Here is a 14568-nt window from a genome sequence, read left to right on the forward strand (position 1 = left end):
GTGGGTCCTTGGCCCATGGGAGCATCCATGAATCCTCTGTCCCTCCAGGATACCAACCCTCCTGCCTCAGAGTGGTAGTCTGTGGTGTCTTCCTGCTCCAGAGCTCCTGTGGGATCAGGCCGAGGCTAAACTTTGGTTTAGACCGCATGGGTGTCCTCTAGTCTCTGCTGCTTTTCTCACTCTCGTGACACCTGAGAAGGCTTCTTCCTGACGTCATCACAAGCATCTCTGTTGGAGGCCCTGCTCTGGCTGACAGAACTGAGGCTCTTCTGTCTTCCATGGACACCTTTGCTGAGCAGAAAGAGCTGTAGGGCTTCCCCAGGAGTTGCCTGGGGTCAGAACAGCAGCTTATACTGAGCCGTGCTCATGAAGACAAGCCCTTCAAGGGATATAAGAGCAGCGTAGACTTTAGAGCTAGGGATAAGGTCCAGAGGGAGAGTGGTCACTTAGCGTGCACAAGGCTCCGTCTTAATCTCTAGCGCCCCCTACCCTAGGGAAAAAAAAAGGAGTGCAGTATTTCCCCATCAGGACACCGACCAATGTTGCTCATTTAAATTTTCCCCTTCAGTATAAATGTATGTGTATGGGCTTTTTCTTGCATGTATGTCTGTGTACCACATGAGTGCAGGGCCTGGAGAGGCCAGAAGAGGGCGCTGTATCCCCTGGAACTGAAGATACAGATGTATGTGGGTGCTGGGATTTGAACCCAGTCTTCTGGAAGAGCAGCCAGTGTTCTTAACCCACTAGCCACTAGGGAACCCTTTCAGATCCCTTGTTGTCTTCCATTTTTGTCTCATTTTATATAAATCTTCTTCAGTGTACAGCTTTTGGGAGTTAGCTGAAGAGAAGATTCGGTCTTCTCTCTCTCTCTTTTTTTTGGGGGGTGGGTTTTGAGACAGGATTTCTGTGTAGTCCTGGCTGTCCTGAAACTTGCTTTGTAGACCAGGCTGACCTCGAACACACAGAGATATGCCTGTCTCTGCCTCCTGAGAGCTGGGATTAAAGGTGTGTGTCAGCAGGCCCGGCTAGCCATTCTTCTGTTCCAGAATCTAACTCACAGGTAGATCGTTTTCTAAACTGTGCTTAGTTTTAGGTGCACCATTTTAAGAATGAAGCAAGATTCTCATTGGAGCCGGGCAGTGGTGGCGCATGCCTTTAATCCCAGCACTCAGGAGGCAGAGCCAGGTGGATCTTTGTGAGTTTGAGGCCAGCCTGGGCTACCAAGTGAGTTCCAGAAGAGGGCGCAAAGCCTGTCTCGAAAAACAAAAACAAACAAACAAAAAAAAAGATTCTCATTGGTATTTGTATTAAACATAGCTACCTTAAATTATCAAGCATTTCATATTTTATACATTTTTAGCACAGGTTTACAATCATTATGAACACAATCTCATGTGTGTTGTGTGTGAGTGTGTGTGTCTCTGTGTGTGTGAGTGTGTGTATGTGTGTGTGTGGGTGTATGTGCTTATGCATGAGGGTGTGTGTGTCTCTGTGTATGAATGTGTGTGTGTGTGTGTGTATGTGTCTGTGGGTGATTGTGTGTCTGTGGGTTATGTGTGTGTGTATGTGTCTGTGGGTGTATTGTGTGTGAGAATGTGTGTGTGTGTGTGTGTGTGTGTGTGTGTGTGTGTGTGTGTGTATGTGCATGAGGGTGTGGAGGCCAGAGCTGTTAGCATCAGCAGTCTTCCTCTATCATCCTCCATCTTGATTTTTTTTTTTTTTTTTTTAGACAGAATCTTCCAAGGCACCTGAAGCTCGCTCACTCAGCAGGACTGGCTGAGCAGCAAGCCCAGATGCTCTTCCTGTTTCCATCTCTGTGTGCTGGCACTCCAGGGGGGCACTGCTGTATGGTAGGGGGATACAGGTCCTCCAGCATGCACCCACAGAACCATCTTCCTACTCTTGTGGACACAATTTCTAGTCTTGTCTTCCCTAGGCGGCATTAGCATTTACCCATGAATTATAACTGCTAAATTGCTAATGGCCTCTAGAGATGTTTATTAAATAGTCCTCCAATGGCATGTTAGAGCCAATGAAACAGATTCTATGGTTTTTTAAGATGTCTACTCTCTAGGAAGAGGCTTGAATAAAGCAGCCATTTACAGCTGCTGTCTTCTGGGAAAGGGAGTCACTTTTCTTTAGTAATGTGGCCACTGGTAGGTTCCCCAGGCCCCAGTGGGTGACACCCACCCATGTGAATATGGGCAGCACTAATTGGACTCAGTGAGCTAAAATAAATAGGACATAAAGTAAGAAGGGAGATGTGATGGGTGGACGAGAGGGGGGGAGTAGCATCCTGGGAGGATATTGGAAGCTGGAATGAGGGGTAGGTATGATCAAGGTACATTTTACACATGTATGAAATTTTCAAAGAATGAGTAAAATTAGAAAAAAAATTTCAACACATTTAGTGATCTTTGTAATTATGCTGTTGATAGTTTATCGGAAAACATTAGCTTATATCTTTGCAATAGCAAAGCAGTTTTTAAAAGATGCACAGAAACCTTTGAGGATCGGAGAGGGTCAAAAGAAAGGGTGGGTCAAGTCAGCTGTGCCTGTTTATTTAGTAGCAGATGTCATAGTGCAGCCTTAGATAGCATAAGGTATCTCATTTTAGAAACTGGCTCAGGATGGAGTTAAATAATTCACAGTTTAATGAAACATGAATCGAGGAACCAGGAGCAAGTGACCTAGGAACTCTACAGCTTGCGTTTTTTCCTTTTTCTTTTTACTCGAATACTAATTTCAGCTTCACACTTACCTTATTTTAGCATTCTAAATTCTGTCCAGTGGTGCTCATGCCTCTACCTAGGAAATCTTGCCTTTCTGGCAAAGAAAAAAAATTCTTTTCTTGGCCCTTTCCTATCAGGTTATGAATAAGTTCTGGCTAATTTCATTTTACAAAATCTATCCAAATCGTAATAAAACTTTGTCAGTCAACATCCAACAGGCAATATCTAGGCCAAGTACGATGGTGCATGCCTTTAATCCTAGCACTTGGGAGACAAAGGTCTGTGAATCTTTAAATTGGAGACAGCCTGGTCTACATAGAAAGTTCTAGACCAGTCAAGGCTACTTGGTGAAACTCTGCCTCAAAACAAACAAACAACGAACAAACAAAAACAAAACAGCTCCAAACAATACCTAAATTAAAAGACCATTGCTTTCGTTAATTGTTTGCTTTATTTAATATATGATCTGTATCATACAAATTAGAAAATATGATATTTACACAAATAATTTAAAAAATAATGTATGCACCCATTACTCAGTTTGAGAAATAGAGCATTGGTGTAACATAGAAACATTCTTTGTGTTCCGACCCAAGTGCTTCCATTTTCTTTCCCTCAAAGATAAACTTTACTTTTGTATTCATCAGTAGTTGTTTTAAAGCTAGGTCGTCCACACATGTATCTCTAAATATATTCATGTGTAAAAAGAAGAAGAGCTATGAATAGCAAACACCAATCTTACTGCATAAAAAAGGCCGACGTCAGGGCTGGAGAGATGACTCAGAGGTTAAGAGCACTGACTGACTGCTCTTCCGGAGGTCCTGAGTTCAATTCCCAGCAACCACATGGTGGCTCACAACCATCTGTAATGAGGGCACTGGCCTGCAGACATACATGCAGGCAGAACACGGTATACATAATAAATAAATAAATCTTAAAAAAAAAAAAGCCGAATCACTATCATATAGAGGCTTTCCAAATACACCTACCAGTGCCTGTGGTCATGATTTGACCTCCCCTTCACACTTGAAGGCACAAGGCCCTGGTCTTTAGAGCAACTGACCAAAAGGTGCATATTTGGCAAAACTATGGTCAGAGGCCCTGGTCTTTAGAGCAACTGACCAAAAGGTGCATATTTGGCAAAACTATGATCAGAGAATGGATTGTCTGATGTTTCCGACTTCTAAATCTTCTACAGCTACTTCCAGCTTTCAGGGGCAATCAGGGGAGCCATCTGTGGGGCGAAAGCAGAACACGAAGGATCCTGTCCTGGCTGTGGGAGAGTTCTGTCCTCTGGGAAAAGGGAGGGAGAGGACAACGGGTCTGGGAGAAGATGGGCTCCTCCGGATTCTTTGGTAGGTGGGTCTGCTCCGGTCTGAACCAGTCACCTTCCGTAGCCAAGCCACAGTGGACATTCTGGAAACTGGCTCCGGCCTCCTCTGGCAATTCTCTTCATCAGTCTGCCTCTGCTTCCCATTATTTGAGTTCCACATTCAATTTTTTTTAAAAAAAGATTTATTTATTTATTTATTTATTTATTTATTTATTTATTTATTTATTTATTTATTTATTATATATACAACATGTATGACTGCAGGCCAGAAGAGGGCACCAGATCTCATTACAGATGGTTGTGAGCCACCATGTGGTTGCTGGGAATTGAACTCAGGACCTCTGGAAGAGCAGTCAGTGCTCTTAACCTCTGAGCCATCTCTCCAGCCCCCACATTCAATTTTTATGTTTCCCAGTAAACGGTTTCTCCAACGCTTTATTTCTCAAGGAGGCACAGGGTAAGTAGTCATTTTAAGGAGACACTGTACATATGAGAAGTATAATTTGCTGGGAGCCTGGAGGGAGCAATTGACCTGGAGCACACCCTTCTCATTCCTCTCCAGTTTAGAGGCATTTTAGTGCAGCTGTTTCTCAGGCTTTTGAGGACTCTGGTGCAAGTCAGCCGGCCCTCAGCCTTCCCATGCTCAGTTTGGGACTCGGCTATCTCTGCTGTATGAATCCATCGCTATTCCTTGCTTCACAGCTTACAGAATTCCCTCGCTTTTATCTTTCCTTGTCCTTCCTGCCTGTGTACAGTTCTTTAGTTTGGGTACATGTGGGAAAGAAAAACAATTAACAGATTGTATTCTCCACTTTAAAAAGAAAATGATTTATTCTTACACATGGGAGTGTTTTGCCTGCATGTGTACCATGTGTGCCTGGTGCCCTCGGGGGCCAGAAGAGGATGTCGGATGCCCTGGAATTGAGATTATAGACCACTGGAAGCTACTATATTGGTGCTCATAACCTCTAAGTTATCCCTCTGGCCCCGTATTTGCTCACTTTTGATGAGGTGGCAACACCAGAAACACGTGATTTAAAATTGTTAGTGGCATTTCTTGAGAACTTTGGACCAAAGCTAATCCCACTGAATATTATGGATTTTTGAAGCCAGATTTGGTGGTGGACACTTGTAATCCCAACACTTGGGAGGTAGAGGCAGCCAGATTCCCAGGACTCGGGGGTTACCCTGAACTACACAATGATGTCCTGTCTCATAAAAGATAATTAAAAAAAAAAAAAGTGTGAAGCTTCTAAACTCCTTAAAACTATTCACAAAATGAAATATAAGTTAGAGAACTATACTTCGGGGCACCTTCACTTAGTAAAGAGTAAAATTGCAGCACACAGAATACCAGCTTGGTCTGTGGGTCTCTGGGATAGGGTAAGTGGGAAGTCCCACAATCCTATGTGATCTTGGCAATGCACACATGTTCTTTCAACTGATATCTTTACCACCATTTCTGCCCCACCCCCAACTCTCAACCTCTTTCCTTAGTGTCCTATGGGATTCAAGATGAGACATTAACATAATCCCCTTAATTCCAAGTTCTCTGCATTTCCTATGAAAATTCTCCAAACTCCCCTCAGCCTGGTGCTCCTCTGAGGATCTCGTTCTCTCTGCAGGCCGCTCAGGTTGTTTTTTCCCCTAGCGTCACCTGAGGTAGCTGTGTTCACGTCCAGTATAGCTACCCTGTTAGTGACACAAAGCAGATTGGTCCCAGTAGAATGCAGTGCGACAGTGTGCAGCTTCTAACGTTAGGTCATAGAAAGCATTATAGCCTTCGCCTGTGTCTCTCGGGTCACACATTCTGAGGAAATCCACGGCCACAAGATGAGGACTCACGCTGTCCTGAGGAGAAGCCCCATCGGGGAGGAACCGAGGCCCCAGGCCCATAGCCAGTACCAGGCTGCCAGCCCTGTAAGTAAGGCTCTTTGGAAGTAAACGCTCCAAGCTCGGCCAGGTGGTCTGATGACTGGAGTGCCCGCCACATGGTCACCTAGGGCAGTCTTGTGACTGACCGTGAGCCAGGACTTTCCACCTGTACCGTTCGCACGTCTCTCACCAATGGAAACCACAAGCGATAGTGAATGACTATTCTCGCTTTCAGATTCTAAGGTTTTGGGTGACGTGTCACGCCATGATCGTCGCTCAGGCACACACCAAAGCCACACAGAAAGGGCAGTTCTCTTCCTTTCCTTCATTCTTAAACCGCCAGCGTTGAAATCCATGCCTGAAAACTGTACCCGTAACTGCTTCTCTTGTAGCTATCTACCAGCTCACAGTTCATGTTCCTCTTTTTTTTTTTTCTTTTTTGAGGAGCGCTGGTTTTGAATCAGGGTCTCATGGAGCTGGACTGACCTCAAACTCATTAGGTAGCAAGGTCCAGCCGAGGCTGGCCTCGAACTTCCAATCTTGCTGCCTTCACCTCCTTAGTGCTAGGATTGCCGGCCCGTGCCACCGTGCCAGGCTGAGGTTTCTCTTCCCACTGAAGCTTATGGTCCGCTCCCTCTTCAAGGCTTTTCTCTTTCGATAATACTTGTTTCAGTAACTAAGACAAGACTTTCAATTCCAGGCTGCTGCTTTTCTTACCTCTCCCTCAGTCATCTTAAATAATAGTCAGTCACCCAGTCCTCTTAACATCCTAACTGCAAGCTGTCCACAGTCCCAGCACTTTTTCCTTTTCTGCTTCATCACCTCTGTTACCATCCACCCTTCAACCCCAATTAGATGTTAACATTGTTCATCCTAACGCTTCCCATTGTTTTATTTTTATGTTGATTTCTAAAGCGGTGTGTGTGTGTGTGTGTGTGTGTGTGTGTGTGTGTGTGTGTGTGTGTAGGGTTGTGCACTTGAGTGCAGTGTTGGTGAAAAGCCAGAGGATGCCATGGAGCTTGAGTTACAGGAGGCTGTGAGTCTCCGGATGGGGGTTCTGGGAAATGAATTCTGATCCTCTCAACGACTGAACTATCTCTCCAACCCCCTGGTATTATTAATATAGTGTGGCAACACTAGAAGTCAGGCTGTGCCTCTTTACCGGGTTCAGTCTATCTCCTTGTGGTTGTTTTAGTACTTGTTGGAGTTTGCTTGGTGAGTTTTATAGGTATAAAAGAGAAACATAAAAATTTACCGGAGGCGTTTGCTTGTTTTACTTTTTTCTTGTGAGACAGGGTCTCATCTGGTCTTGAACTACAATGTGGCCCAGGCTGCTCTCCAGTTCATGGTTTTCCTGCCTCCCTATTGCTTGGTTTATTGGTATGTGTTATACGTCCCGCCTGTTGGTTAGTTTTTAAGCGTACTGCTCAGTGACGTCGAGTACATCCATACTGGAGAACTACCATTCTGTCTTCTTCCCAAACCGAAATTCCAGTCGTAGGAAGGACTAACACCCCTCTGCCTTTCACAGCAGACCCAGGAGTCTGGATCAGGAGTTAAGGCTCATCACTGATCCCCACTAAAATGTGGTTGCCATCCCGGCTTAACCATTAGCTTTCAAGGACTTCGCCAAAGGCAATAGTCACTAGCTGCCGCCAGGGGACGCAAAGCGCTCGGGCTGAGCTGGAGGTGGGATTCCGAGGGCCGTGGCCGGGAGCGCGCGTCGGGCACGCGCCTGGCCGGCCCTCTCCTGGCGGGGGCGCGCAGGGCCGCGCGCGCGCGTGTGCGGGGGTTCGGCGGGAGGGTGCGGCGATGGAGGGCGCCCTGACGGCCCGCCAGGTAAGCGGCCTCGAGGGGCAGGGTCCCGAGAGGTGGCTCCGCCGCCGGCAGTTTCCGCTGCACGGTGGTTTGAACCCGCTCCGATTTTGATGGTAATTCCTCCCTTCCCTCTCCTCCCCGATATTCGTTGGCGTAATTCGAAAAGTTGTTACCAAGGAGACAGTTTCCTGTGTCTCCCGATTCCCGGCTGGGCGAGGGTTAAAGGTTTGATTTTGGTCCCCGAAATACCCCCAGTCCGGATGTCCCAGCCCCAGACCCCTGTGAGTCTGGTTCCATGGTTGTGATTTTTGACTTGGGGTCCCTCTTGCCAGCCTGCCTTCACCATCAGCCCTCGGTTGAAAAGGACTCACAAAGTTTAAATCCCCAGGCTCTCAACCGAGTTTTTTTTTGGTTTTCAACGAGTCTTGTCGTTTGTTTACTACCTTCTCTGACACATGGAAAAAGTTGGTAATTGGTCTTGAAGGTGGAAGCCTTTTGTTGCAGGAGACTGTGCTCAACACTATCCTCACTACTTTACGGTGGTGGTGCGCACATATTTTAGAGGAGCATTTCAGTGCTCCGAAGGGTACAGTTCGAACAATTGTTGGGGTGAACAAATGAATGAACGCATTATTTCGCTAGATTCACAACCATTACTATGAAATAAGATACAGGAGAACTCTTTCTGTCAACTCTCAGAGTGAGTTGAACCTATTGGCCAAGTTGGGGTGGGATTGGGGCCGAGGGGGGGCGATGTCATCCCTTCTGTGGAGTTAAGAGACAGATTGAGAGCGAGGGAGGGACACAGCTAATGCGGACCTAATGATGCCACGCTCAAACCTTCAAGGTGTGAAATGATGTGTCAATTACTGACTTAATTGAGGTCTCTGGGGGAGGGCAGGGGAGGCCTTTCCGGAGCAAGGTAGAGAGCGGGTTCCACTCCTGAGACTGCAGAAAGGGATCTCAGTGAGTTTCTGCAGTTGAGCAGGAGTGCTTTGTGTGACTATGGCTCCCAACCACAGGAAAGAGCACACCCTTTCTCAATCGAGTTGCCCAGAAGAGGGAGAGGGAGAGGTAAGTTTTAAAACTAGCTTCCAGGAAAACAAAAAAAATTAAATCACCTTTGTAAGTCATCCATGGCTTCAAGGATGACTGAAATGTACCTTTTTTTAAATTGAACTTTTGTGGTGTGTGTATGCAAGTACACACATGTATGCAGATGCATGCATGTACTGTAAGAGTGCTCAGTCACTACGGAAGTCACAAGTGAACTTCATGTGTCATCCCCCAGGTGATACCACCTTGCTGGCTTGAGCAAGGGCCTCTGACTGGCCTGGGCCTTATAGATGAGACTAACCTGGCTGGTCAGGAGACCAAGGAGCTTTGAGGTCTCTGCTTGTCTTCATCATGCATGCCACGATGCTGGGCTTTTGTGTGTGTGTTTGGGGTGGAGGGCACTCTGGGGGTGAATTCGGGTCCTCATGCTCACTGGCAATCGTTTTACTTAGTATGCTAGCTCCCAGTACTAGTTAGCTGGATTTTATCTTAATAAAGCTGCCATGCTCACTCTGTGGCCTGCAGCCTGAAACCAGTGAGAAAAGTGAAAGTTCTGCAGAAAACCTTGCTCAAGAGCTCAGAGTCCTATTTTGATAAACAAAGCCTTGGGCACTGCGGGCATGTCTAGAACTCTGTGGAGGGTCAGCAGTGACTGGTGAGGCCTCGTCTTTATAGATTTAGTATAGATAGACACATGTGTGACCTTGCTTTATACTTTGGGGATCAGTGAAACTGCTCACCCCAGAGGGGCAACACTCACCAACGACCTGAGAACCTGTAAAATGTACAGATGCAGCCAGTTGTTGGCCAGAGCATTTCCAAGTTAATGTTAAGAGGTCTTCCTGAAGTTTCAGTCAGTTGGGTCAACCCTTAGGGCCTGCCCTTTACTAGGGGGATGTCTGGCTAAGGGAGACACAGCAGTCCTCCACAGAGCTCCAACACTTGTAGCAGTGTTGTTGATACTGTTTGGGAAGTGTCCAAATGCCTGTTGTTGCTCACTCACTTGAACCCATGTTGCTTCTCTGGAAAACAGACGGTCCGAGAGAGGAATGCCTGGACCAGTACTGTGGCCTCTGTGTAAGCAGTGAGGCCGGGGTGGGGGGTGGGGGTGGGGGGTGCATACTCTCTTGGAGCAGTTGTACCACAGAGCCTAGATTTGGCTCAGTTGAGAGCTTGCCTTTAAAGTCTGCATTTGATGGTGTTATGGCTGATATTGTCAACTTGACAGGATCCAAAATACCAAAGGGACAAGGCTCTGGGCGTGTCTGTGAAAGCCTAGACTGGATGAGACCCACCTAAAGGGTGGGCGGTAACTTTTCATGGGCCTGGGTGACCATGAAGAATTTAAATAAGGCTTTATTTGTTTATTTATGTATTTACTCTGTGTGTGTGTGTGCATGTTGCATGTGCAGAAGGGAGAGGACAACTGGTACAGTTGGTTCTCTTTCCACCACGTGGGTTCTGGTTATTGAACTGAAGTCTTTAGGCTTAGCATTTGAAATGCTGCCACCTGCTGAACCATTCACCAACCCAGGGCAGTGATTTCGATGATCAAAGCCAAAAGAAGCACGCCCAATAACCTTTGCTGTTTGTTTAGTGTTGAGTAACCCCCAGGCATGATGAGTGATACCTCGCTGGCACTGACTACAGGCACGAAGGTTTGCTAGCGGCTGTATTTCCGTAGACGCTGAAGTTAATTCAGGACTTCAACTCCTATGTTATAGAGACACAAAAGTCAACCTTTTTGTTAAGTCATTTTGAGGACAGAGCCAGAGAGGTGGCTCAGTGGTTAAGAGCACTTGCTGCTCTCACAGAGGACAGGGGTTCAATTCTCAGCACCCACCTGGGAGCTCACAACCTGGCCCTAGGACATCTGAGGGGACCAGGCATGTACATACTGCCCAGACACACATGCAGACAAAACATCTTACACAGTAAACAAACAAACAAACAAATAATTTTAAAAAAGAAAAGAAACTGGACAAATAATTCTGAAGGTTTGGGAGAAGGAGTCATATAAAAAGTTCTTTTAATAAATATTGAATTTCTAACTATTATGGACTTTTGCTTGTTTCTTCTCCCTGTGTCTAGGTTTGTCCATCCCTTCTCTTTGTGGTGGCTGTATTTCACGTAGACGATGCCTTCCTTATCCAGTCACGGGTTATGAACCTCTTCCTCCAGAGAGCCACATATCAGTATCACCAGGGTGAGGGCCTTCCATGGTGACGTCACTGGGTTTAAAAACCCAAGCTTAAACTGAGTTGACTTACTCCTTTGACGCTTGCCTGGCGTCCTGTGTGCTCCTGTAACTCCAAGGAACAGTCTTGTTACAGCCGAGGGGAAGAGGCCAGCAGGCAGCAGCCATGGTCACAGGGCCTGGTGCATCATGGTCTCTTACAATGCCCTGCTGCCCATCATTTTCCCCAGCTCCCCTCTAATTACAGCTCTTTCATGAGCAACCACCCAATGGTCCCATTTGCCTCACAAAGCACAAATCATTTCTCCGAGTCCTCTAGACGGAAGCCTGGGGCCTGCTCGAGACATAGGACTCATTAATTTTAGCATCAATGTTTTTATAAACCTAACTTATTCACTAATTTCTCCATCAATGGGCGATGAGGTTTCTACTTTACTATCATTAAAGACATCCTTGGTTTCATGTGCATATTAAGTTGTTGGGTTGTAGTATATTCCTAAAATTAGAGCCTCCTGGGCATTACAGATAGTTCTCCAAGGTGGTCATATTCCCGTTACATTGTATTTTAAAATTTTTTATTGTTCCCCAGACCATGAACCTCAGGAGGCTAAGAACTTTGTTTTTCTTATTTTCGTGTTTCTAGTACCAATTAAGCTACCTAGCAAACGGTAGTGCTTGGAAGATATTTGCTGCGTGTATGAATGATGAATGGTAGAAGCAAAACATTAGTTTCTCATTGTTGCTTTCGCTCTTTTAGGGAGCCAGCCACCCGTAAACACACACGGAGGCTTGTTATTACTTATGAGTGCCTGGCCTGAGCTTGGCTTAGTTTCTTGCCTGTTTTCCTTAACTTTAAATTAACCCATCTATCTTTGGCCTTAGGGCTTTTCCTGTTCTCTTATTCCTGTAAGTCTTACTCTTACTCCGTGACTTGCTTTGTAGCTGGGTGGCTGGCCCCTGATATCCTCCTCCTTCCCTGGCTCCTAGCTCTCCTTGCCTCTCAGAGTTCTCCTTCTATATATTCTCTCTGCCTACCAGCCCCGCCTATTTCTCTCTCCTGCCTCACTATTGGCCATTCAGCTCTTTATCAGACCATCAGGTGTTTTAGACAGGCACAGTAACACAGGCTCACAGAGTTAAACAAATGCAACATAAACAAAAGTAACACACCTTAAAATAATATTCTACGGCCAGGCGGTGGTGGCGCACGCCTTTAATCCCAGGGCTCGGGAGGCATAGCCAGGCAGATCTCTGTGAGTTCAAGGCCAGCCTGGTCTACAGAGCGAGATCCAGGACAGGCACCAAAACTACTCAGAGAAACCCTGTCTCAAAACAACAACAACAATAATCATAATATTCTACAACAGTTTCTGTCTTTTGTGTGCATATATTTGTTTGTGGGGTGTTCATAAGTTTAAGGGTCAATGTAGCATGTCTGCCTTAATCACTCCCTACATTATTTTTTGATGAAGGTCTATCATTGAATTCAGAGACTGCCAATTCAACAAGATTTACTGGCCCCAGAGACCCACCTGTTGCGGCCCCTCCCAGCACCAGGCACATGCCCAACTTGTATGCGTGTGCTTGGGATGAAAGTCCCGGTCCTCATTCTTGTTCAGAAAGCACATTGTCAGCCGAGCACCTCTTCAGCCTTTGAAGTGCTTAAATATATTTTTTTTCTTTAGAAATTAACTCATGGGATTGGTGGGATGGTTTAGTGAGTAAAGGTGCCTAACCCCAAGGCTGATCATGTGAGTTTGATCCCTGGGACACACATGATGCAAGGAGAGAACTGATCCCTGGAAGTTGTCTCTGACCCCCATTTGCGTGTACACACACACACACACACACACACACACACACACACACTGAATAACTTAAACATTTTTAAACAGAAAGATTAAATTAAATGAAATGGTGGCCCACACCTTTAATCCCAGCACTTGGGAGGTAGAGACAGGCTGATTTGAGGCCAGCCTCATCTACAAATCGAGTTCCAGGATAGCCAGAGCTATTACATAGAGAAACCCTGTCTCGAAACAATCACAAATAAAATAAATTATTTTATTTTAAAAGTAGTTTATATATTTGGAACATGTTTTTCTTTCAGATTGTCATTGGTCAATAAAAAAAAAATAACTCTTGGCGTTTATTTGCAGGTAGTAAATGAAGGGGATTCAAGCCTTGCCACACTACAGGAAGAGGCTGAGGAAAGTCCTAGCCCTGCTGTGGATGAGAATAATACAGTGCCAGCCAAAAAACAGGGACCGAGCACACATAATTGGAGCGGTGACTGGAGCTTTTGGGTAGTATCTCTTAATCTTGAATACAAACTTTCATTAATTCTCCCACAGTTTATATAATCCCTCGTGATTAGCTTTTAGATTTTAGATGTTGCGACTTGAGAGCCCCGATGACATTTCTCGGTATTTTTCATATGGCCACTAGAAGGCGCTGTTGCCTGGTTGATGGCGTGCAACGGTCCGTTTCAGTTTCCGTGTGAGAACACTGCCACACAATTGGATTGTACTTAGTGTTATCAGCCGTATTGGCAAGAAGCTAACATTGCATAAACTATGTTTCTAAGTCTCACTGAGAAACAAGCTATTTTATGTAATTTTCATTTAAGGAATCAGTTCCTGTGGCAAACGCGGCTTAACAATGAATGCTCTGCTCTAGTGTAATGGCTAGATGGGTTTGAAGTGAGGAGCTTGGGATCTGTTTCAAGCGTCACTCTGTACTCCTTCCAATTTCCTCACATAAAGAGAGACTACGACTTCCTGGTAGGCACACTGAGATTGTAGAGTCTTCTAGAAGAGCATGTCTGTCACTGTGCGAATGCTAACATTTTATCATTTTAATTACTATCGATTATTTAATTAGTTATTTTAATGGGCCTGTTCTAAAGCCAGCAATTCCTGTGAGGATTTTGGTACTCGATAGCAATATGATGCCTTACAACTAGAAGTGGGTTTAAGGAGCGCTGCATGGCACCTGCAGTTGCAGTACTGGTTCATGGGGAATTCTGTATCCTTGAGAATGGACTTTAAACAGACATGGTATTGACAGGTTATAAAGATGAGCTCACAGGCTGTCGTCCCCTTTGTAATGAACAGCCAGTGCATGAATGCTGTTGAATCTTCACACAGCCAGCAAGCTCTTACTTCCTATTAAGAAACTTAACACCATAGGTTAGTTTTAATTTTTGTTGAGCCATAACCTAAGGAAAATACGTAATTGATAAGAAATATACTAAAATAACAACAACTTAAAAATCATGCCATTTATATCAAGTATATCATTCTTGGTCACTTAGAAATCTATATATCATTTAGAAACTTTTTTTTTGGTGTGTGTGGGGGAGATAGCATCCTGTATAGCCCAGGCTGGCCTCCTATTTGCTATGCAGCAAGGGCTAGCCTTGGACTCCTGGTTTGTTTTTTTCTTTTTTCTTTTCTCTTTTATTGAAAAGATTTTTTTCTCATTAATATATTCTGATTATGGTTTCCTCTCTCTCTACTCTTCCCAGTTACTCCTCACCTCTCCTCCCATCTGGA

General features: G+C 45.2%; 1 protein-coding gene across 2 annotated transcripts in view; it reads left to right on the forward strand.

Moving 5' to 3' along the window:
- Positions 1-5861: 5861 nt before the first annotated feature.
- The window catches only part of Gramd1c (GRAM domain containing 1C), a 91375-nt gene continuing 82668 nt past the window's right edge, over positions 5862-14568 (forward strand). Inside the window, exons 1-2 of one of the 2 annotated variants that reach the window (XM_037209750.1) lie at positions 5862-5985; positions 13171-13317. In XM_037209750.1, coding sequence (XP_037065645.1) covers positions 5899-5985; positions 13171-13317 — 234 coding nt within the window. In that variant the 5' untranslated portion in view covers positions 5862-5898. Of the gene's footprint in view, positions 5986-7691; positions 7780-13170; positions 13318-14568 lie in introns of those variants that run through there. The other variant, XM_028872094.2, reaches the window with a different exon arrangement.

This window comes from Peromyscus leucopus, chromosome 12 (assembly GCF_004664715.2).
Source record: "Peromyscus leucopus breed LL Stock chromosome 12, UCI_PerLeu_2.1, whole genome shotgun sequence".
Taxonomy (NCBI): Eukaryota; Metazoa; Chordata; class Mammalia; order Rodentia; family Cricetidae; genus Peromyscus; species Peromyscus leucopus.